The 24,082-nt window shown below is 48.2% G+C and overlaps 1 protein-coding gene across 2 annotated transcripts; it reads right to left on the bottom strand.

Moving 5' to 3' along the window:
- Positions 1 to 20,431: 20,431 nt before the first annotated feature.
- Positions 20,432 to 22,916, bottom strand: EIF1B (eukaryotic translation initiation factor 1B). Of its 2 annotated transcripts, XM_080934855.1 has the most exons (5): positions 22,577 to 22,916; positions 21,399 to 21,562; positions 21,027 to 21,128; positions 20,797 to 20,859; positions 20,432 to 20,695 (listed from the first exon to the last, which is right to left on the bottom strand). In XM_080934855.1, exons 1-4 carry the CDS (start codon positions 22,605 to 22,607, stop codon positions 20,815 to 20,817), a joined length of 342 nt encoding a protein of 113 aa, XP_080790981.1. In that variant the 5' UTR covers positions 22,608 to 22,916; the 3' UTR covers positions 20,432 to 20,695; positions 20,797 to 20,814. The 2 variants fall into 2 exon arrangements, with proteins under 2 accessions (XP_080790981.1, XP_080790980.1); XM_080934854.1 differs by having other exon boundaries at positions 20,432 to 20,859.
- Positions 22,917 to 24,082: the final 1,166 nt, after the last annotated feature.

The following is a 24,082-nucleotide window of genomic DNA, read 5'->3' as shown; positions in this document are numbered from 1 at the left end:
TCCTCAGACACACCAGAAGAGGGCATCAGATCCCATTACAGATGGCTGTGAGCCACCATGTGGCTGCTGGGATTTGAACTCAGGACCTCTGGAAGAGCAGCCGATGCTCTTAACCACTGAGTCATCTCTCCAGCCCCAGGAGTCTTACTCTTATGCTGTGCTTTCCTTCTTGTTTTAAAAAGCTTGAGGATTCATGGAGAGCTGGTCAGGCGCGTCTCTCCCTAAGGTGCACAGGGCCTTGATCCAGGGTCACAGTGGAGCAGATGCTATTTTGCCGATAAGGCTGTGTCTGAAGGCCTGGCTCCATCCAACACAGACATGAGTTGTGAAGGTTTCCTAGAGACAGCCTGGATTCTGAGCGTTGGCTTGGACAGCCATCTGTTACCTGGTAGTGACTAAAGACATCTATTCCAGCTGAACGATTCCTCTTAAACGTGAACCAGGAGCCGAGGCCGAGGAGAAAATCACTGCTAGTCAGATGTTTATGGTGAAAATCAAGAGACCTAGAAAGAGAATCAAAGCATAAGACACACCCAAAAAAAGTTAAACAGGAAATCTCAGGAACTGGCTCACTGTGGGGGTATCGACTGCCTCATCAATCAAGCATTTAACGAACGCATGGGTTTGGGGGTTCAGGTAGGTGTGTTACACAGGAAAGTGGAGAAACTAACCCGTGTTCCAGGTTTCACACGCTGGGAGCATGTGTTACAGAGAAGTGTAAATGAGGATGTGGAGAGACGATAAGGGAATTGAGGGACCATCGACTCCGGAACGGCGTCCATTGAGGGAACAGCGCCCGTTGACACGTGTTAGAATTCGGTTAAGAAAACAGAAGGAAGACATTTTCAAAGAAGCCGAAGCAGAAAACCCTCAGAATCGGCGAAAAAGGAACGTTTAGACTGGAAGTGGCAAACTCAGTAGGATGGTGGTGACTCACGTGAGAGGCAGAGGCAGGCGGGTCGCTGACTTCCGGGACAGCCTGGTCTACCGAGTGAGTTCTGAACAGCCAGGGGATACACAGAGAAAGTCTGTCTCTAAAAGTGTGTGTGTGTGTGTGTGTGTGTGTGTGTGGCTCAGTGGTTAGACAATCGAGTGCTCTTCCAGAGGTCCTGAGTTCAATTCCCAGCAACCACATGGTGGCTCACAACCATCTGTAATGGGATCTGATGCCCTCTTCTGGTGTGTCTAAAGACAGCTACAGTGTACTTATATATATAATAAATAAATCTTTAAAAAAATAAGCTGAAAGTTGATTAAACACACCCCTCAGATGTTCACTGTTGCAATTTGGTGCTCCAATAACATAACGTGAATATTTTGTAATTACAACCTTTCAATAATAATTTATTTTCCAAATCTCTGGAAATCCCAGTTGTCTTTGGCTCAATGCTTTAAAATGCTTTCCCGAGTGCAAGACTGAACCAGTCCGTGTTTCCTAAACCCCTGTATGTGTTTCTCTTTGTAAACCCAGAAGATTAGGATTCACTGTCTGCCCTAAGACTGGAGTAAGCAATTTCCATCTGCTCATTCGACTCTTCCCAGATTGCTCTCGCAAGAAGAGACGGGGAGATGCGAATGATTCCCTAAGGAAAGCAGAGTGGGACAAAACCCGAGGACGCTGATGTGTTCGTGTGCCTGGGATAATCAGCAATGAAGCTGACACACTGAGTCATTGGAAAGGACCTTGGGAATTTAAGTAAATAAAACAGGGAAAGCGCACAAGGAAATAAGAAAGCCACAGAAGCACCGGGCACCAGTGAGCAGCAGCCGTCAAGGCCTCGGACGTGTACATGTGACATGCTGCCAAGACGAAGACAGGGAGGGTGATGGGTCACCAGGTGTGAAAGACTGGAACTTTCTTCTGGCATCGTTGGGAATTAACAGTCTCTAAGACTCATAAACAGAAAGCGCTAAGGACACTCCACTGAGAAACCAGAGGCCGAAGTAAAGACGCAGCTGAGACGATCCAAAGTAGAACCTTCTGGAAATGAGGGGGAAGGGTGGGCAGGTCTGAGGCCTGTAAATACAATTCGGTTTTTTAATTGTTTGTTTGGAGACAAGGCGGTCCACCAGAGATCTGCCTGCCTCTGCCTCCCAAGTGATGGGATCAAAGGCCTATACCACCAACCACTGCCTAGCTACAATTCTTTTATACTTTTTAAAAATTAATTTTTATTTTATGTACATTGGTGTCTTGCCTGCACGTATGTCTGAAGGCACTGGATTTTCCGACATAGGAGTTACAGACAGTTCTGAGCCGCTATGGGGGTGCTGGGAATGGAACCCAGGTCCTTTGGAAAAGCAGCCAGTGTTCTTAACCACTGGGCCACCTCTCCAGCCCTTACAGTTGGTTTTACAATCATCTCCCTGAACGGGCTCCTTAGTCCAGTGTTTAGTCACAGAGTCGTGTTCTGTTTCCCATCACCTCCTTCTTGGTTCCTGTCTCTGAAGGCAACATTACAAATTCACCTTCCTCTTCTGTGTTCTCCCAACGACAATTTGCTTGTCTTGATTTTAGCAAGGTAAATATTAGTTTGGAAGGAGTTGAAGCAGAAAGAACGCCTTCAGGTGTACAAGTCTAACCTGGTCTAAGAAATTAGGAAATTAAGCAATGGTAACACAGGAGGACAAGTTGTGGGAAGTTTGTAGACTCCCATTTCCTGAGACCATAGGCCGTCTTCCCGAGGTGTTTCTGAAAAAGAGTTATGACAATAAGTTAACAATCGAGAAACTTGTATTACAGTAACTTCTCTGTTTCAGAGACATGGGACCCAGATTTTAATGTGCTGTGTTTTAGAACAGCAAGATACAGCTGAGCCCGATGTGACCTTAATCTTGACCATAGACTCTTGTTTCGAAGCCCATGGAAACTCTGTCATTTACCCAAAGGTTAATTGCGGATAATGGCAAAGACAAGGCGGTGTGGGGGCGGCCTGATCTGTCATTAATCATGGTGAGTTTGATCCAGTCCAGGAGCTAACTCTCCTCAGGACTCGGGATCCACCCCAAGTGTGTAAGGGCAGAAAAGCCTGCAGACAGGGAGAATCCAGGGCTAGAAGTCAGCCCCTCAAAGCTGCCCTGATTCACTGCACATGGGTCAGGGGGGGCCTGGACCTTCAACCTCTATGAAGATTATGTTATTTGATACACAGAGAACCAGTTCTAGGTTGTTAAAATCTGCCGTATGCTCACTCGAACATCACACACCACAAGTCAGTGGTAGCCTACAGGCAAAGGCGTGTCACGTGTCGGTGGTGGTCTACAGGCAAAGGCGTGTCAATTCAGGATCTTGGTATGTACTCCCAACTGGCTGGGAACTTGTTATATAGCCCAGGCTGGTCTTGAACTGACTTCTCCTGCCTCAACCTCCCCACCGCTTGGGATCACAGGCAAGCACCACCACACCCCACTTGGCTGATGATATTTATTTTTCGTGATGTCAGCTAACCTAAGAACTTGACTAAATCATAAGTCTTGGAGCTGGACGTGCATTTATAATTAATCTTTCCCGTTCATGGCTTGAGTTCTGATTTCCCAGAAGCCACATAAAGCCAGCTGTGGTAGCACACATCTGTAATCTCCTTTCTCCTCCAGCGAGATGGGAGAATTTCGGAAAGCCCACAGGTCAGTGAGACTGGCTCGTGCACCAGGGAAGAACACGGATGTCCCTCTGCTCACTTTGTCCTAACTTCACCAGCTGGGTGTGAGTGGGCTTGTCATAACACCTACAATGCTTCTACCTGTGACGTATGAAACAGGTTGATTGTCTTCCTGAAGCTGAGGGAGAACCCTGTCCTCTCTTTGAGCAACGCCATAGGGTTTTGTTTTTGTTTCGTTTTGTTTTTGTTGCTTGCTTGGTTGCTTGTTTCCGTACTGAGAATTGAACCCATGGCCTTTTTTATGCCAGCAAAAGTTGTGGCACCGAGCCACACCCCAGCCCTCTTTTAACTTTTTACTTTGAGAAATGGCTCCACCCCTAACTCTGCAGCCCACACAAGACCTGAATTTGTGGCCCTCCTGCCTCAGCCTCCGGAGTAACGGCCCTTACCATTAGGTCCTCCACAAGGCCAAATTTTTGAATACAGGATCCCACATAAATAGTCCCATGAACACTGAATAGTGCACTTAAATGTTACTAACAACAGTAATGTCACAAGCAAAGCTTTAAAAGAATTGCCTCTTGGAATACCTGAACACATTGTGCTATAGTCTAACACACTGGCTTCAGGCCAGGAAGATAAGAAAGAGATCTGCCTACCTCTGCCCCCTAAGGCATTAAGGGCTTAGAGGTGTGTGCCACTACACCTTTTAAAAAGATTAATTTTTATTTGTATGTACATGTATGTGTGTGTGTGTGTGTGTGCACGTGTACGTGCGTGTCTGCCATATGTACAAGCAACAGGTAGTCAGAAAAGAACATCAGATCCTCTGGAAGTTCAATTCCCAGCAACCACATGGTGGCTCACAACCATCTGTAATGGGATCCGATGCCCTCTTCTGCTGTGTCTGAAGACAGCGACAGTGTACTCACATACATTTAAAAAAATATTCAAGAATTGGTATAGTAACTCTCAAATTGGATAATTTAATAATAAGACTCTTTTTACATAGATATGGGCAAAGGTGCTGGAAAATCCAAAAGACTAATGAGAGGAGGTTGCGCTACACACGTCAGTAAATCAACTGAAAAAAAGGACAGGCTTATCTTGGCTTACAGTTTAGAGGGTTCAGTCCATGGTCAGTTAGTTCTGATAGGGTGGGAAGTTCAGAGAAAGAGAGACAGAGACAGAGAGAGATACAGAGAGACAGAGACAATGAGAGAGAGACAGAGACAGAGAGGACCCATATTTCCCTTTGAGGTCACACCAAGTGGTGTAATACCTTCCATTAGGCTCTACCTGTTAACGGTCTTGCTACCTCCCAATAGTGCCAAGCTGTGGCCAAGGCTCTAACTCAGCAGCCCCTGTGGACATCCTCAGAGTGGACTTTATCAGGAACTAAGGCAAGGATGAATGAGGAAGAGCAGTGGCCAGAGTCTGTAAGCAAGGTCAGCAAAGATGTCTTCACAAAGTCTCCGCAGTCTGACAGGAGATGCCAACAGAAGCCAGAGAGCCACACTGCAGCCTGACTCCTCTCTCCTTGCTCGCACTTTCCTTTGGCCCAAACCCAATTGCCGGCATTGGACAGGATTCCAAGAGCTCAGTGTCCTGAAATCTAGACTACAGTAGTAAAATGGGAGCTGGGTAACGGATGGCTTCACAAAACCTCCATTGAAGGAGTCAAGGGAACTGCAGTTTTCCATAGCAAAGCCACCTTAAAATAGAGAGAGCCATCAGATTGGGACTGGCACCATTCAAGAACTGCCCAAACACCACCAGCATCCGAGCCTCTGAGCCTCGGAGAACCTGAGCATCCCAGCATCCCAGACAGATTACTGACAGAAGCATCCTGGAAGTCTCAGCCCTCTGTTATTCAGTTCCGTGCCTTCAGTCCCCTGATTAACGGCTGTAATTGTCCTAATTTCATCAGACATGCTCCCATTTTAGGAAGCAGTGATTTCCTGGTAGATCTGGCTATCCCCGGCAGCCAGACACCTCTCCAGTGCCTGAGGCTCATCCCCTGTGGATTTCTAACAAATGCCACGCCCTGTTGAGAAAGTCTCAGCTGACAACACGGCTTGAATTTACTGCTATTATTTGTCCAGAAAAGATCACCAAGTTTCTAGGGAAGACTTAACAGGGTTGTTCAGTAGATCAGAGAGGACCTATAAAAACCTGAGTTCAAATCCATGCAGTCCACATAGAAAACCTGGCTTTGGCCACATGCACTATGGAAGGTGGCGACAGGAAGACCCCTGGGGCCTGCTCTGGCCTGGCCTTTGAATGCACTTATACCGAACTCCAAAGCCAAGGAAGTGGGATGTTTTGGAATATTCACAGACTGCAACAGTACACTGATGTCCAATTGTAATCACTATCTCTTTCGGAATCTGGTCAAGAGCTGGCGAGATGGCTCGCTCGTTTGCTAGAGCATCAGGGGCCTCTGCTGGATGATTTCAAAGTTGTCATTGTCTGGAGGCTTAACCAGTCGTACACTGACAGAGACTAGGCAAGGCCTGAAGTGGGTCTGTTGTTTAGAGCATCTACCGTGGCTTTGCTTTCTGTACAGCACGGGCTCTCTCACATGATCATCTGGCTCTGAGGGTGACAGGAAAGAGAACTGTCTGTGCTCACAAAGGCATGAGCTACCCAGCGTAGCCTGTGCCACTGTCTGTTAAATGAGACCTCGGCAAAAAGACTGGTTAGGGGAGGGGACAACAAAAATGCTGGGTTTTTTTTTTTTTTCTTTAGTGTCTCATGTGTCTGAGGCCTCTCTCGAACTGTGCAGCAAAGAATGACCTAGAACTCTGACACTCCTGCTTCTACTCTTGAGTGTGGACTTGCAGGTCTGCCCCACCAGACTGGGCTTATGCAGAGCTAGGGAGCAAAGCCAGACTTTGCAGATGCTAGGCAGGCACTCCATCAACCGAGCTACAATGCAGGGAGAGATGGACCAGTATCTTTGTCACACTGAGAAAAACATGTTGCTGACAAGTAACATATGGGGCAGACATCTTTGGGGAATATGACATAATTGTAATAAATGTCATAAGAGGCTAACCAAGGCCAGGGTTAATGTCTAAAGTAGGTTATGAAATAAAGAATAAATAAAAGCATCTGTGAGCCAGGCCTGGCAGCCATGCTTTTTAGCACTTAGGTGCTGCTCTGTCCCTGAGGCCAGCATTATCTACATAGAAAGTTCTAGAATAGCAAAAACAATATGATGAGATCTTTCTCACAATAAACAACAGCAAAAAACCAACTCAAACCAACCAAACAAACAAATCAAAACAAAACTCATAAACCAAAACAAGCAACTCCCCCAAGAAAAGTGCTCACAAACCCCAGTATACACAGAACAATCCCAGGTTGAAGGCTTGCGGCTTCTCTCTAGTAGTGATGTCATAGGGAACAATAAAAGAAAATAGAAATAAATGTTAATCTCTCATCACTCTTACCCAGTTGCTTGCAGATGCAGGGCTTGGCTCTGAAGCCCAAGACAGCCTTGGGTTCATAACCCTTACCGTTTCATGTTCCTAAGTGCTGGGTTACAGGCATGCATCACCAGGCCCAGCCCAAAAAGAGAACCCCTTCTGCATCCAGAGCATGTTTACCTGAGTATGTCAAGTACCTCCTGCCTGTGTGAAAGGCCTTCCTCACTGTGAGCTGGGTGGGTGAGGGTTGGGGAGGGGTCTACTCCTTTACTCAAGGGACTCAGGATAGGGATTGGTAACTGACTCTCGTCAACAATGGTTTTTAATCTGGCTTCACAGTATTTTTAAGTTGATTTCAAAAGCTAGGGGAAGCTGGTTCTAGAGCAGCAGGACGTGAACCTCTCCCAATCAGAAGATCTAGGAACGTCGGCTTTATTTTGCGTTTATTTCCGCAGTCTCCCCAGCGGCGACACAGCCTCTCCAGGACCCTGACTTGGTTCTGATCTGTATGTATTCCACAGCCACACTGGAGGTTAGTTATCTGGTCACTGGTTGGCTTTGAGCCCCAGCTGTCTGAGTTTGACATCTTGTGTCTAATAAGGTGAACTTGTGAGTGTCATTACCACCGAGGTTTGGATTATGTCTCCATGAGTCCCTCCTAAAGTGCACAATAAATCTAGGATGTGAGTGCACGTAGTCATGGGAAAAGCCATTCCCCAAATCCCTTTATAGGAATGGTCGGCATGAGTCAGAGGTAGACAAAGGCTAAACTAAGAAGGAAGCGGTAAAGCAGTTAGCACTAATCCTCCGGGCACCACAGGGAACATCGAACGTAAGAGACAGAAGTGCTGAGGATTCAAGACCGTTTGTCCACCAGCTGCCTGGAACATCGAGGAATGTCAGGTAGCTGCGTCCCCAGTGGCACCTGGCACCAAGGTGACACTTAGTCAGTCTATGTGAAGGGTTGGAAACAGTCTACTTTCTCATTTCCATTCTGACTTTCCATGGGAAATGAGGTGCGTTAAATGAGTCACTGTGTGATACTAACTGGTTCAGATCTCTCAGTGTTCAGGGTGAATCACTGGCTACACGCATCCTGTGCCTGCGGGCAGGCTGTGGCTTCTCCTGGGTGAGTTTGGATTCTTTCATGGAGGCATAGCTGGTGATGCTCCTGGGTGTTTTCTGCAAGACTGCTGTGGCAGTGACTTCCGGCAGCTTTTGGCTATAGGGACAAATATATGAATGAAGTAGAGTTTAATTGAAGATGAAGCTCCAGGAGATGTAGCTTGTCTCCTCCTGGGTTCTCAGTCTGGGAGGGCAGCCCAAGGCTCCGTGCTAAGATCAGATCTTCCTGGGTGTATGTGTGATGGACTGGCTTTCTCCTTGAGCCCTTGGGTAGGTGCTTTTGTTGTATGTTTGATTTTTTTTAAAGACTTATTTATTTATTAGATATAAGTACACTGTAATGTTTTCAGACCCACCACAAGAGGGCATCAGATCTTATTACAGATAGTTATGAGCCACCATGTGGTTACTGGGCTTTGAACTCAGGACCTCTGGAAGATCAGCCAGTGCTCTTAACCACTGAGCCATCTCTTCAGCACCCGTATGTTTGATTTTTTTGAGACAGGGTTTCATTGTGTGGTCCTGGATGTCCTGAACTCTTTATGTAGACCAGGTTGGCCTCAAACTCACAGGGAGGCCTTGCCTCTCAAGTGCTGGGATTATTTTTCATTTTAAGACAAGGTTTCATGAAGCACGGTCTAGCTTCCAACTTGCTATGTAGGAGAAGGTGGCCTTGAACTTCTGATCCTCCCGCCTACATGCCCTTCCACCTGCATACTTAGATTGCAAGTCACCGTGCCCACTTTCTGTCGTGCAGGGGATTGGGTCTCGTGTGCCAGGAAAGCAGTGTCCCCAACCTCCTTGGGCAGCTTTATGGCCTAAGGTCAGTATAGGATGGTTTCTCTGGTTTCTTGTTAAATTGGATACCATGATATCCTGGACCTCTCAACCACTTTGACAGATCCAGTGGGAAAGACGATGACCTCGATTTCCATAGGTGGCTTTGCTGCTATGGATGCAGACATGGAAGAGAGGGACCACTTCCTCCTGTATCTGATGTCAAATGGGACACAGTTCTCAAAATTTGGACCTCCATAGCCAGTCTATCTAGAGCAGAATCGGGCTGAAACTAGAAGTCTGTGAGCGAAGACAGGTGGAAGCTAAAGGCCTCTCTCTTGACAGAATTATCTACTCATCTCCCACATAACTTTCCCTGTGAGACTTTAACAAGGATTCCACGGTGTGATGGTTTGCATATGCCCCACCCAGGGAGTGGCACTATTAGAAGGTGTGGCCTCTTTGGAATAGGTGTATCACTGTGGGTGTGGGCTATCAGATCCACTTCCTAGGTGCCTGGAAGTTAGTCTTTAACTAGCAGCCTTCAGATGAAGATGTGGAACTCTTAGCTCTTCCTGCATCATGTTCCTGCCTTGATGATAATGGACTGAACCTCTAAGCCAGCCCCAATTAAATGTTGTCTTGATAAGACTTGCCTTGGTCATGGTGTCTGTTCACAGCAGTAAAACCCTAAGACACACTGCCTAGCATGTTAGTCAATGCACAGCTTTGTTTCCAGCACTGTGGAGGCAGAGCTGGGTGGATCTTTATGAAATCAAGGCCAATCAAGTATTCGGAGTGAGTTTCAGGCCAGCCAGAACTACATAGTGAAACCCTGTCCTCAAAATAAAATAAATTCTTTGGAAGGCTATTTGTTCAGGATTGGTACTTGTTTCTGAGACCAAATACCTGGCAAAAAGTAACTCAAGGGACAGTGGGTTTATAAGGACACAGTTCCATATGTGACCAGGAGTGGCTTTGTTGCATCAGGAACATGTGGTAACTGCTTGCCCACATCTCAGAGGACCAGAAAACAGAGATGAGACAGGAAGTAGGACATACATCTCAAAACCCACTGTACTGGCTGGTTTTATGTCAACTTGATACAGCTGGAGTTATCACAGAGAAAGGAGCCTCCCTTGAGAAAATACCTCCATGAGATCCAGCTGTAAGGCATTTTCTCAATTAGTGATCAAGGGGGGAGGGCCCAGCCCATTGTGGGTGGAGCCATCCCTGGGCATAAGCAAGTAAGCTGAGCAAGCCAGGGGAAGCAAGCCAGTAAGCAGTACCCAACCATGGCTTCTGCATCCATGTCTGGCTCCAAGTTTCTACCCTATGTAAGTTCCAGTCCTGACTTCCTTTGGTGATAAACAGCAATGTGGAAATGTAAGCTGAATAAACCCTTTCCTACCCAACTTGCTTCTTGGTCATGATGTTTTGTGCAGAAATAGAAATTCTAAGACATCCACTTGGCAGCAACCTGCATCTCTACTATGGCCCTATCTTTTAACCATCCCAAACAGCTGAGGATAAAGTATTCTAACAAGCCTGTGGGGACATTTTACAAACCAGGGACAATCTTTTCCTACTCACCTTTATCTATAACCAGTGAATATGTACTCCAGCACCGACACACCTCATCCCTATTCACTATAAAACATAATTGAAGTATAAAGGACCACTTGAAGCTTTCTCCTCTTCTGCCATTTGTGAGGATGGAATCCCAGGCCTTGTTTATGCTAAATTGGCATTCTACCACTGAGCTGTAGCCCCAGTAATATTGAGTGAGGGTGATAAGCTGGAGTCTTTCTCTTTTTTACACACTCACTGTCAAACTGACTTATTTTCTGCATCTAGAGAAGTCACTAAAAGACCAGAAAAGCCACATTGGCTCCCAAACTGTGAGGCTGACCAGTTGCCTTTTTCCTAGCTCTACACAAGGAGCTCGATTAGCGGTTCAGTTTGGAAACTCATATTTTTTTTTTTCAGAAGTATTGATAAAGATTGTCTGACCGTGACTGCCATTTTTTCCCCTTTTCTTTCTATACAGTTTCATTCTCTACCCACAGTAACCAGAGTAGAACTCACTACGTAGGCCAGGCTGGCCAGGAACTCACAGCAACCCTCCTGCTCTAATTTTCTGTGTGTGGTGATGACACATGTGGGTCACTACACCTGCCTCTCGTGATTTTCCACAGCTGCATTTCCACAGCTCTGTGACTTGTCCTGTTTCTGTCCTTCTTGGGGCCTCCTGCAGATGACAGCAATGCCATTAACTGCTCCATTGTTTCCCCATTTCCTAGCTGAAATCTCTGAGAGCAAGAACACTGCCCTTGCTGGGGAGTGACATCGGACGCTGGCAAAATCTAGAGATCTGCTTTTTAAGAGGGATGCAAATGAAAGAACAGGTGTAAAATTAGGCTCCAGAACTACGGGGATTTGAACAGGCAAGGCCCTTGAATGGTTGGGGTGGAGAGATTGCCCACCACTGTACAAACCTGGCAGCTATGAGGTCATGCTTTGGAGTGCCCCTCTTTTCCATATAGGCGTGCCCAGCCTTCTCACAGTAGAGTCAGACACCTTAGGAATATAAGCACCTCCATCCAGAAGCTGGACACCTGAGAAGGAAGCTTCCCTGCAGCCTGGGGCTGGGCACCTGCCTCTCTGGAGTTCTAAAAGGGGCGGGTGCGGGACGAGGATGGAGAGGATGGGGGACGATATGACATGCCACACGTTTCTTTCTCACGAACAGGTAGACAAACTTGGCTTATGGAGCACAGACGTTGCCCCCAGGTTTGGTGACACCAGTATGGTACAAATTGACTTTGTTCACATTCACGACACAGCCAACAGCTCTTGAAGATGAGGCCACCCAGGGCCATGCACAGCCGGAAGGCCACAGGGGCACGAGCCAGTCCTGAGTTAGGGGCTCGGTTCGTAGCCTTGTTTCTCCTACCTCCCTGCTGTTTGAATTCCGATGAGCTCATCTTCTGAACTTCTTTTTTTCTGCTTCTTCTGCTTTTCTCCTTAATTTTACTTAATGTGCGTCGGTGTGATGGTGTCAGATCCCCTGGGACTAGAGATACAGACAGTTGTGAGCTGCCATGTGGGTGCTGGGAATTGAACCTGAGTCCCTCCAGCCCCTCCAGTTCCTTCTTTCTCGTCTTCCCTCCTTCCTTCCTTCCTTCCTTCCTTCCTTCCTTCCTTCCCTCCCTCCCTCCCTCCTTCCTTCCCTCCCTCCTTTCTTTCCCTTTTGACACAGGGTTTCTCTGTGTAGCCCTGACTATCTTGAAACTTGCTTTGTAGACCAGGCTGGCCTCAAACTCAGAGACCCGTCTGCCTTAGCTTCCCATGTGTTGGGATTAAAGGAAGGTACCACCAAGCCTGACTAGTTTGTCTGCTTGCTTGTTTCTTTGCTTGCTTGCTTGCTTGCTTGCTTGCTTGCTTGCTTGCTTGCTTGGTTTTTCAAGATAGGGTTTCTCTGTAAAGCCCTGGCTGTCCTGGAACTCACTCTGCAGACCAGGCTAGCACTGAACTAAGAGATCTGCCTGCCTCTGCCTCCTGAGTGTGGGATTGAAGGTGTGTGCCACCACTGCTCCTGATGTTTTGTTTGCTTTTAGGAAACAAGGTTTCACTAAGCAAACTGTCCTTGAACCTGAGATCTTTCTATCTTCACGTCCCTTTTACTCCAAGAGCCTTGTTTGTCGTGATATATAACAGAAAGGCTCTATTGCTTCAGACAGAGCGTCTCCCCCAAGTTTCTACAGTCGCAGCTGGGTTTCTTATTCAGGCCCCAGTGTTTCAAGCTCACCTGAATCTCATGGCTCCTACTGAACACTTGTTAAAAGTGAGCTCCTCTCCTTTCCCCGCAGAGATTCCGGCTCTGTGAGCAGTGAGCCTTCTATACCAGCTTTCACATCCTACCCACATTTTCTAAAACTCTGACCATTCATGACAAGGCACATCATGCCAATAACAGTTACCTTGAGGCTAAGTACAATCATTCTTTCTTTCTTTTTTTTAAAAAAAGATTTATTTATTTTATTTACACGAGTACACTGTAGCTGTCTTCAGACACACCAGAAGAGGGCATCAGATCACATTACAGATGGTTGTGAGCCACCATTGTACTCAGAACCTCTGGAAGAGCAGTCAGTGCTCTTAACCGCTGAGCCATCTCTCCAGCCCAAGTCCAATCATTCTAAGAAGGTACACATGGAGGTCTTTGCGGTTAGGAAAGTGTACCCAGACCCTCAAGGAGGTGTCTTTATTACTTTCTAGTGGTTGTGTTAAAAGACCCAGAAAATACCAACTTAAAGGAGAATATGTTCATCTGACTCCTGGTTCCAAGGTATGGATTTTGGTGATGTCGGAGCAGCAAGAACTCAAAGCAGCTAGTCACAGCACATCCACAGTTAGTAGCCAAGAGAAAGGAATGCTTGCTGATGCTTAGATGGCCTAGTGCAAGCTCCTCTGCCCAGGCATTAGGCAGGTCGGCCCACTGTAACCATGGCAACCATGCTGATTCTTTTCCCTAAGACCAATGCAAACAGAAGCAGAGACCAATATGAGAAACGTGATCACAAATGGGCCAACAGCACCACCTATCTTTCGGAATTGCATTTTTAAAAAGACCAAAGTATAAAATAAACGCACCTGTGGATGTGTGACTCAATCAGGCAAAGCTGTTCTTGATGCTCTTGACAGCAATAGGAGCGAAAAGTAAAAACAGAAATGATATCTTCAGGATGGTAAGTATGTGGTGTCTCAGGTACATTTTTTAATTCAGTTTTTTCACAAGCTATGGCGATTGGATGATGTAAGCAGACAGACATGGCCACAGGCCAACTAGACGTCCCTGCCCTCTGCGCATGCGTCTTGAGATTCCCGTCATGGCTTATTGCACATGGTCTACTCGATATTGGACACCTACTGTCCCGACGCTCCTCGCTTCCACACTCTTGGATTCTAGAGAATTTTTCCAACTAAGTCACCTTAGTGAGCTTTTGGAAGGACAGTTGTCTGGAGCCCAAAAATTAGGCAAGCGGCTGCTTTGAGGAGTGTCTCTAGAGACGGGGCTGAGTGGCTCTTTCAGACACAGGGCCCCAGGCAGTGGGAGGTTCCACCGTACCCCAGCTTCGCCTCTAGCCCCACCACAGGGTGTTTCTAGAATGGACAGATGTCTAGGGGGTAGGTGTACTCTGGGCCTATCAAAGTGTTTTGCACAGCAAAGGTTTTGACTTTTTTCTTGATCACATGGAATATCTGGGACTGTATCCAGTGTTGCTATAACCCGCCACCGACTGTCTTGGGGTCTTTATTCTAAGGCCAACACATATGAAGGCACATTAATCTATGACATTTAAAGGTAGGCTATAAATGGGCCAATATCACCTCCTATCGGCCGCATGCGGCATTACATCCCCACCCCCATTAAACCAGGACACAAAATAGACACAACTGTAGATTTGTGATTCAGCCTGGCAGAGCTGCTCATGACACACCTGAAACCAATGGGAAAGGGGCTCGAGTGTGTGTGTGTGTGTGTGTGTGTGTGTGTGCGTGTGTGTGTGCAATGCTGTAGCCAGGGCCGTTGGTGAACTAGCTGCGTTTCAGGTGAAACTGTGGAATTTCACTAGCGGCCGTCGAGGATGTTGCCGAGGGTGCTGAGGAGGGTGCGCATGTCCAGTGGAGCTGAGAGTGGGCCACAGCGCCCACAGCCAACAGGGAACATCTGAGTCAACAGACGCAGATCAACATGGAATGGAACATAATATGTCAAGACCCAGACAGCTGGGCAGGGTGGGACACACCTGTAAAACCAGCACTTGGGAAGCTGAGGCGGGAGGACCATAAGTCCAAAACCAGCCTTGCTATGGGGTGAAACCCTGTCTTAAAACAAGCTGGCAATCACCTGGGGATCCACCCCATATGCAGCCACCAAACCCAAGCACTATTGCTGATGCCAAGTAGTGCTTACTGGCAGGAACCTGATATGATTCCTCCTCAGAGGCTCTGCCAGAGTCATACTGATACAGAGGCGGATGCTTGCACCAACCAACAGACTGAACATGAGGACTCCAAATGAAGGAGCTAGAGAAAGTACTGAAGGAGCTGGAAGGGTCTGCAACCCCATGGGAAGAACAAAATGATCAACTAACCAAGCCCACCACAGCTCCCAGGGACTAAAACACCAACCAATGAGCACACATGGGGAGACCCATGGCTCCAGAGAATAGCATTTTCTGGCATCAGTGAGAGGAGAGGTCTTTGGTCCAGCAAAGGCTCATTTTCCCAGTGTAGGGGAACGCCAAGGTGCTGAGGTGGGAAAGTTTGGTTGGGAGAGGGAGCACCTTCATGGAAGCAACCAGAGGGGGAAAGCTTCGAGGGCTGCGTATCCTCAGTCACTTAGGGCAAGATCCACAGAGAGTACACCGAGGCACGTGACCATATTGAAACATCACCTCCCTTGATCAGTATTTGTCCCCAGGTGAAAACTCTGCCCCAGTGTCCATCTTCTCCAAGGAAATATCTCAGCAGAGACTTGGTCCCCCAGAAGCTAGTTTAGCCACACATCTTCTCCGGGAGGAGACGCAAGCAGCTGACCTGTGTGCGGTTAGTAGCCATTTGTGTCAGTGCGGTGTTTTCTTTCTAAATTTTAAAAGTATTTTATGTGTTTTACCTGCACGTGTGTGTGTGTGTGTGTGTGTGTGTGTGTGTGTGTGTGTGATGTACATACCTGCTGACCTCAGATGCCGGAGGGGGGCATCAGATCCTCTATCCAGGGGAATTTTGGTCATGAGCCATAATGGCCAAGATGCAGCTGCAGTCTCCTTGGTCGTCTTATCTAACTCTTGTCTACTGGTTCCCCACAGTTTCTGAGAGGGGCCTCATCATCACTAATGGATGAAGACACCTAACTGTAGGAGGTGACCTGCTATTGTATATAGCCAGGATCCCCAATACCAGGAATTACCAGGGGCTGAGCAAGGCTCGAAGCTTCTACTGGCTGGACCACCAGTTGTGCCGGAGGAGAAAGCATCTTTGACGTTGCCTTTCTGACACAGGTGGTGCTGGCGTCATGAGGATTGTTTGTCAAATGGCCTAGATCCTGCCCCGACTTGCTACGTGACCCACCACTTAAAAGAGAACATTTCTTTAGGATTTATTTATTTATTATATATGATTTATTTATTTTATGTATATGAATACACTGTAGCTGTCTTCAGACACACCAGAAGAGGGCATCAGATCACATTACAGATGGTTGTGAGCCACCATGTGGTTGCTGGGAATTGAACTCAGGACCTCTGGAAAAGCAGTCAGTGCTCTTAACCACTGAGCCATCTTTCCAGCCCAAAAGAGAACATTTTTCTCACTGCAAAGTAATTGCATCAGGAATCAAGATTACATCGGTGGGATGTAACAGCGGTATGAAATGGTTTTCTGTCTCATACATGAATCTTTATTGAAACAGTCCTGCCTGGCTGTCTTCCATGGCTGAGCTAAGCACTTGGAACATGCACAGCCTTGGCACCTTAAATATTTAATGGGGCAAAGACGAGATGCTAAGGCATGGTGACCAGAGAGAGCACTGGCCAAGGAGGAGTTAAAACTCACATGCAGAGGAGGAAAGGTGTCAGCACTGACATCTTAGGCTCGAGGGACAGGCGGCACACGGCCATCTACATGTGTGAGGTCGGCTGGAAGGCAGCACTCAGTCATGCTAATCTATTTTTGTGTACATGTGTTCATGTGCCAGGTGTGCATGCATGCGTGTGTTGAGGCCAGAAGTCGATGGTAAGCATCTTGCTTGGATGTTCTTCATCTTACATACACTGAGGCAGGGTCCTGTCCTTAATGCAGAGCTCGTCTGGATAATGAAGTTTGCCTCAGTGATCTTCTGTCTCTGCCTCCCGAGCGCTGGGGTTGCAGGTGGGCTCTTACCCACCCTCTTCTCGGGTACTAGGGATTTGAACTCTGGTCTTGGTGTTGTGTAGCAAGCATTTTACCCACTAAGCCATCTCTGCAGCTCAAGCATGTCAATTTTGAAGTTCCAGTGGCATGCAAATTGATGTTCAGTAGGATGGCATTGGAAGGGACTGTGAGATCAGGTGAGGTTTGCTTCTCTTGTGTGTGGAAAAAGAAGTCCCGGTCCTTGTGTGGTCAGATGGAGAAAGGACAGGGGGGATGCCTGGAGAGTGGGGATATAAACGGGATCTGTAAGCAGGGCCAAGAGCACACACTGCATTGTCTGGAGTGAAGCTGAGTGGGAAAATGAGTTTCAGATATCTCAGAGGTGTCTCCGTGTCTCTAGGGCACAATAGGGAACGAAGACTGGCTGGAGAAAGTGAAGAACTCTCTCTAGACTCTTTATCTCATCCAGAGAAGTATTCAGTAGTGAGATGGAACAGAGTCAGGACTGCCTTCGCACACCGTCTCACGTAGGCTGGGCTGGCCTTGAACTCACTATGTTGCAGAGAATAACCTTGAACTTCTGATCTTCCCACCTTTCCCCAATTTATGTGGTATTTGTGAAGAGTCAAACCCAGGCCTTTGTGCATGTTAGGCATGAATTCAAGGGTGTGGGATAAGGGTTGAGGGAGAATGAGTGTTTTCGAGGGTGTAACTGTAGATCTCTGATGGCTTTCATGTGTGTGGAGTGGGAGGGGATCTGATGCCTGTGGGACCGGGCACTCTGAGTGCTGAGACCCAATAAGCTGTTTTTATCCAATGCAAGACAAGTGGGAGCCACAGGGCCAGGGCCTGTTGATAGGGTCACTACTATAATAACACCCCTCAAGCCTCCAGGGGATTCCTGAACCAGGGAGCACCTAGTGTGCCACACTGGGTCCAAAGAAACCAACACCTGTAGTATCATTTCCAGGGAAAAGCCTGATTCTCCGTGGGTTCCCAGGTGAGTCTTACACACACACACACACACACACACACACACACACACACACACACACCAGCTGTAGCTGTAAATTGGGGAGTGCTGCTCTTAGATTGCCCAGGCTGTGTTTACTCAATACAGGAGCCTCCGTCCATTTTTTTTTTTTTTCCTGGCTTGTTCACTCACTAGAGGACATAAGCAAATACTTCTGTTGACACAGAATTAACTTCTAGTAGCATGTGCGGTGGCTGTGTGCATTCCGAGGGTAAGGTTGTATAAACACTATCATTTCCCCCAAGTGACAGAAAGTTAAAACTTTTTTTTTATGAACTGTAAAAGGACTGTAAAAGATCAAGGTGGTTAACTGCCCACACAGCTGACCTTAAGTTGGCCAGGAGCCATGTTTTCTAGGTGTCCACAAGAGGGTGCTAATGGACCTCTTACTGGCCTTGTGATCTGCCTCCGTTTAACTGCATCTTCCCTTGGTATCCAGTCTTTCCACTTTAAACACTCTTGGTCTACCCAGTGGGGTGCTAGAGACTCACACTGTTCTTCCTGTTGTAAGTAAATTACCCCTAGCAGCTAACAAGTCAACACCACTGACTTGTTCAGACTACATTCTGGTGACCTGGGATGGAGGGCCCTTTTCTGACTTCCAGGGACACCCATAGCATACGTCATGGCTGTTATGGACTAAAAGTCCTACCTCCAGTCCTCAGACCATGTCTTGCCCAAAGGGCCTCAAGGGTGGCTTTCTAGTAAGAAGTATGTGTAACAGCAAACTGGAGGTAAATGCCAGCTTCCTCCTAGAGCACTCTGGAGACCCACGTTCTTTCTAGGCTGTAACAGGTAACAGGCTACCCTGCATGAGGCCTATGAGCACTTAGGCTCCCCAAGAACTTTGAACTTTAGATCTTTTGTACTTGGCCCAGTGACACAGCTCTGTGACCACTTGTCTGAGACAGTGTCTCCAGAAGCCCCAGAAGGCCTTGAACTCCTCCATCCTGTTTCTGCCTTCCCAGTGCTGGGATCACCCAGCCACGTCTGTAACTGCATCTTGCAGTTTGTAAGCTGTTCACTGGTTTGAGACTCAGGCTTATGCTGTTGGTTGATTGCTGACTGACACCAATCAGAATGTCAGCCAGACAGGTGGGCCACCCACTCACGCAGAGTAGAACTCAGCAACCGGATTCTCCCAGGCACGTCATCCCAGGAACAAGAGCATCCAAGGACAGTTTGGCAGCCCCCTCACCCTCTCAGGTGCCTCCTTGGAAGAACATTTGGGGCCTCCCACGTGTGGCTTCTACCCCACTCCATGCCCACCATCCTGATGGATAAGAGTGATTACCACAAGCAGTGTCCAGTTAGCCCACTTGCCAACCTTTCAATGAGCTGCTACTGAAGGCTGCCCTTCACTTATTCAGATGCCACACAGATATCTCCCTTGATGGACAGACGTGCTGACTGACTTCTGGGCTGCAGCCACTCCTTCCTGTAGCTGGAGGATAGCTGGTGACCTAGAAGCAGCATTTCCATCATGGCTGGGGTGGAACTGTTCCTTTACCCTTCAGTAGGCAGGGCAGGCTGCTCCCTCAGCCTCCAGAATGCCAGGCTGACAGAAAGAGGAACACCTACACCAGGTACCTCAACCAAAGCTCTTTCATGGTTTTGCCAAGGTCTCGGTAAACTCAGGGTCCAGGGACAAATTTGCCCCGATATTCAGTTTTGTACCCCAAAGCATAAAGCACTAGAGAGAATACAGTCTGCATTTTCCGCAGGAAGAATGAGTCTGTCTCCTGGTTTTAAATGAGGTTGTTCATGGCTTATCCTGTGACTGGTTTAAGTCTGCAGACACGGTGCAGAAGACAATGAGGCAGCACAGCCTGCTCTAACCACCCAACTGCTTCCAGTTCCCATCTCTGAGGATTCTGCATCAATGTCCTCAGCCACGGGGAGGGTCAGACAACAGGACGATAGCCACGCTGGGACAATTCTTAAGTCTGGAAATAGCTGGGCGTAGTGGCACACGCCTTTAACCCCAAACTCAGGAGGGAGAGGTGGGTGAATCTGCCTTTGGAGCCAGCCTGGTGTCCGTGTAGAATTTTAGGACAAACCTACAATGTAGTCCTCACAGGAAGCAGAGAACAGGGCTGGCCATGTGTAGGACACTGGCACTAAAGCCTTTGCAGCCCTCTGAACTAAGCAGTTGTACTTATGCATAATTTTTCTGTCCGGCAAATGTTTGATTAGACACAGGAACTTATATACCTCCTGATCACTTCTACCATCCCAGAGATGGCCGCCCCAGGTTTCAGCTTGAAGTGCACATTGATGCTGAGGGCAGAAGCACCTGGCACTCAACTCCAGCAGTGCCAACCTAAGTAAAGCCCAGAACCTACCACTCTGAGGACACCACCACCCACCCCTGCGGGGCAATGCCTCTGGCTAAATGCATTTTGAGACAGAAGCCTCTTAGGGATGACAAAAGCTCTCTACCTGTTGTTCTGAAGCTGACCAACCTAGAGGTTTCAGGTAAGAGGCAGCTCACGGTGCTCCTCATCCTTAGTCAGCAAACAAAAACACACAGGAGCATCGCTGGCTCAGATGTGGGAGCATCAGCGCTCACAAAGGACACACAGACTTTCTTTTTATTGTTAAGCTGCAACATACATGGTTTAATACAACAACAACAACATTTAACAATCAAGTGAAAATAAAACTAAAAAACACTCAGAACAAATCTTCTCCATTGGAAACATGTTAGGACGAACTCGGGCTTCGTTCCCATCTCACCGCGATTTCCTCATGACTCAGGAGCCTACATACCCCGTGTTTTCTGTCGCCATGCAGGTGTGAGTGGAAGTCTGAATGATTAAATAAACGAAAAGTCTGTCGTTTACTGTCAAGAATCATCTCCCGAGGCAGCCAAACTGAGTTAGAGAACAAAACCATTTAAGAAACTTGCCACATGTTTGGGTTCATCTTAGAATCCGTGAACCTTCAGCTGCTCCTCCTTGACGATGCCAACCTGTAAAGTAAAAAAAACTGAGCTCAGCAGAACCCCCAGCAGACAGCGGTGACAGCCCCCAGCACACCAGCCGACAATCCCACACGTGCTCGCAGACCTGCAGTGAGCCTCTCCACCTTCGTCCTCCCTACCCCGTGCACCTCAGTCCACACCGCCCAGTCACTCACCTCCAAAAGAAACTGGCAAATGTTCTTCCTTTGGTCACCTTGAAGCTGAATAACCTCTCCGTACTCAGGATGTTCAATCACAGTTCCATTACAGGCAAATTTCTGCAACACATGAAGTCAAATGCAGAGGGTTTACTTTTGACAGAACAAACGTGAGCACCGCCGCCGGCTTCACTGCATTAAGGAGCAGTGTCCTCCAGAACTAGGCGGCTCTGTAAATGAACCGGGAGGCCACATGAAGGAAATTATATTAAGGAAACAGCAATAACCCATCTGCTCACATTTCTGAGAGAAGGGTAACCCTCATTGAGACGGAGAACAAAACAGCTCCCCTGACCTCGGCTCTGGCATGCACCCCCTCCTCACGGTCACCTTCTTGAAAGCTTTCACAAGTTTCTTTTTGTCATAATCGTCCGCAATGCCCTGCACAGTGGTCAGCGTCTTCCTGCCGTTCCGCTGCTGGATTCTTATATGAATGTAGTCCTCAGTCCCTGCCGGGAGTAAGTCGTCGCCCTTAGTTGCATCAGCAAAGGGGTCTGCAGAGGGACAGAAAACAAATTACAAAGTAGTATGTGGAAGCGCAGTCCACTCCGGATCTAGACAGACCAGCAGTGCCTCCAGCGTTCCTGCTTCATCTCTGCAGGTGAGGGTGGGGCTCACGGATACTACCTTTTTCAAACGAGAAAAACCTAAGCGGGCTATGTGTGCCGATCTTTGAGATTAAAAGTAGGGAACACCTTTGTTGAAGCCACCCTCTAAGTAGACAGAAAGACGTTTACAAAACCTTAATTTCATATAGCCTTTGTACAGCCGCCACAAGAACATGCGTCATGTCCATTATTTTTCAACTACAAAAACATTCAGAAACACCCACCCCAATCCGTTAACGGGAAACACATATCAACACATACACGCAATCTCAAGAGGTGTAATTTATGCTCCTCTCTCCAGTCCTGGCCGACTGAGTCACAGATCCCTTAAGCCCTGAGCTTCCCAATTCCCAGCAAGGACTGAGCAAACATCCCCCGCACCCCAACACACACACATACACACACTTGTGAGTCCTCTGATCTGAGAGTCACGGGTCTCGCAGGCGCCCTAAAACTGTCAGGGCCCCACCCCTCCAGTCTCCTTGCAAAGTCCTGGCCAGCCCGGAGGCCACAAGAGAATACCTGAGACTCCCAGCGTCCTGTCAGTGTCAGATTCCCTGAAAGCCCCTAGTCCTCGTCTTTGCAGCCCTGGCAAGTCCCGGAGCCCCCTTGCAGGTCTCTGTAGTCCCTGGCCTTTCTGTCACTGTCAAGTCCTTGCAGACTCTGGCTACTCTCCCTGCAGCCCTGGCATATCCCCCAACCCTCCCGCGAGCGTCAAGTTCCCCAAGCACAGGCCGGGCCCTCGTATCCTATGGGGTTGCAGGCCCGCTTAAGGCCGTATCCGACGCCCAGAGAGAAGCGTCCCCAGTGCTAGGGTCGCGGGGAGCCCCCGTCGCCATCTTCTGGGCGCCGAGACAAAGCCCAGAGGGACGCGGGCGGCGGCCGGCGACTGGACCTTACCGAAAGATTGGAGGTTCTGGATAGTGGACATGCGACACTAGTGTGAGGCCGGTGAGGGGATAAAATTCCTGCGGGGCCCGCCCGGATCACCGTGTCAGGAGGCTGCAGCGGCGAGAAACGGAAATCAATGAAGCGGCGGAAGCCCGGGGCGCAGGAAGACGCGGAGGCGGCGGTAGAGCGCGAGCAGAAAGGCGGCGCTGCGGCTTCTCCCACAAAATGGCCGGCGCCGCGTATTTAGCTACGCGCGCTGCCGCCACGTGACCACACGCACCGCGCGTCCCCCAGGATCGCTGAGCTGGGGGCGAGGAGCGGACCGGAGCCCACTGCGGGCAGCCGCGGTCCGTCCCGCCCGAGGCGCCGGGTGGAGGCACTTCCGGGTGCAACGTCGAGAAACGCGTCCCCGGGGCTTGGACTTGCGGCTTGCGGGGGCCGCGCCTCTGCGCCTCCGCCACTCTCCCCAGCTCCCTGGGTTCCCGAGACCCCCCGAGTTTCTCTTGCAGAACCTTTGTGGGTGCTCCCTGGTTATCCGCCATTCCAACAAGCCCCTGGATTCTGATACTGCAGTTTCTACTAAGCTTAATCTGTTTGTCTCAGGTGTCAGGACCTGGCCTCTAGCAGAGCCAGGTGTGTGTAGATCCAACGGGCTGCCAATTCTGCCCTAGCTCTCCTCTGTGGAGCCTCCTAAGGTCGGGGTTCTGGGCGGGATAAGTGCCTGGGACTAGGTGAGCGAGTTGCAGATAAAGTAACTAAAGAGGAACCGAGCACAACTATTAGCGGGCAGTGGGGAATCGCCTTACCTGTGCAGACCTATGCAGGTGGTTGGCTTACTACCAAAGTAGTAGACTAAAATACAGGAATTCTTAATCTTTATGTGGGCCAAGCCTGTCAACCTCCTGTTGAATTCATTTTGGAGGCCTGATGCAAGACACTAGAAGCCGTAAATTGATAACATAATATGTGCCTGTTTAGCAATCCATTCAGTAAGATGTAGCAGTAGGTCCAATTACTACTTCACTTTCCTTTCTAAAAAGATTTTATTTCCATGTGGTTAATTGTATGTACCACAGAGGCCAGAAGAGGTGTCATATCCCCTAGAACTGGAATTACAGATGGCTATGAGTCACCATGGGAACAGAACCCAAGTCTTGTGCAAGAGCAGCAACTCCCGGGAAGTCTCTGGAGTTCTATTACTGTGATTTTTAAAAGGCAGTAAATATCTGAAGTGTAGTGTGAATGTTTCAGTGACTTTCATTGTACAAAGTGGCTTCTTCTAATATGTCTATGCATGGTTGCCTTTTGCTTAAAGGGTTGTAAAAATACAGTTGTATGCTCCTACACCCACCAGCCAAGTTTTAGGAGCATGACTTACTCAGTTTTATTCTTACACCACAGTCTGAAAAACTCTAGATTACAAGTACTTGAGTAAATAGTCTTGAGTACTTTCCACCTTCATGTGAATTCTGGGGCTGGAACTCAAGTTGTCAGGTCTGTTCAGCAAACCTGAGC

This window comes from Micromys minutus, assembly GCF_963924665.1.
Source record: "Micromys minutus genome assembly, chromosome: 21".
Lineage (NCBI taxonomy): Eukaryota > Metazoa > Chordata > Mammalia > Rodentia > Muridae > Micromys > Micromys minutus.
This window is presented reverse-complemented; position numbering and strand designations above follow the sequence as displayed.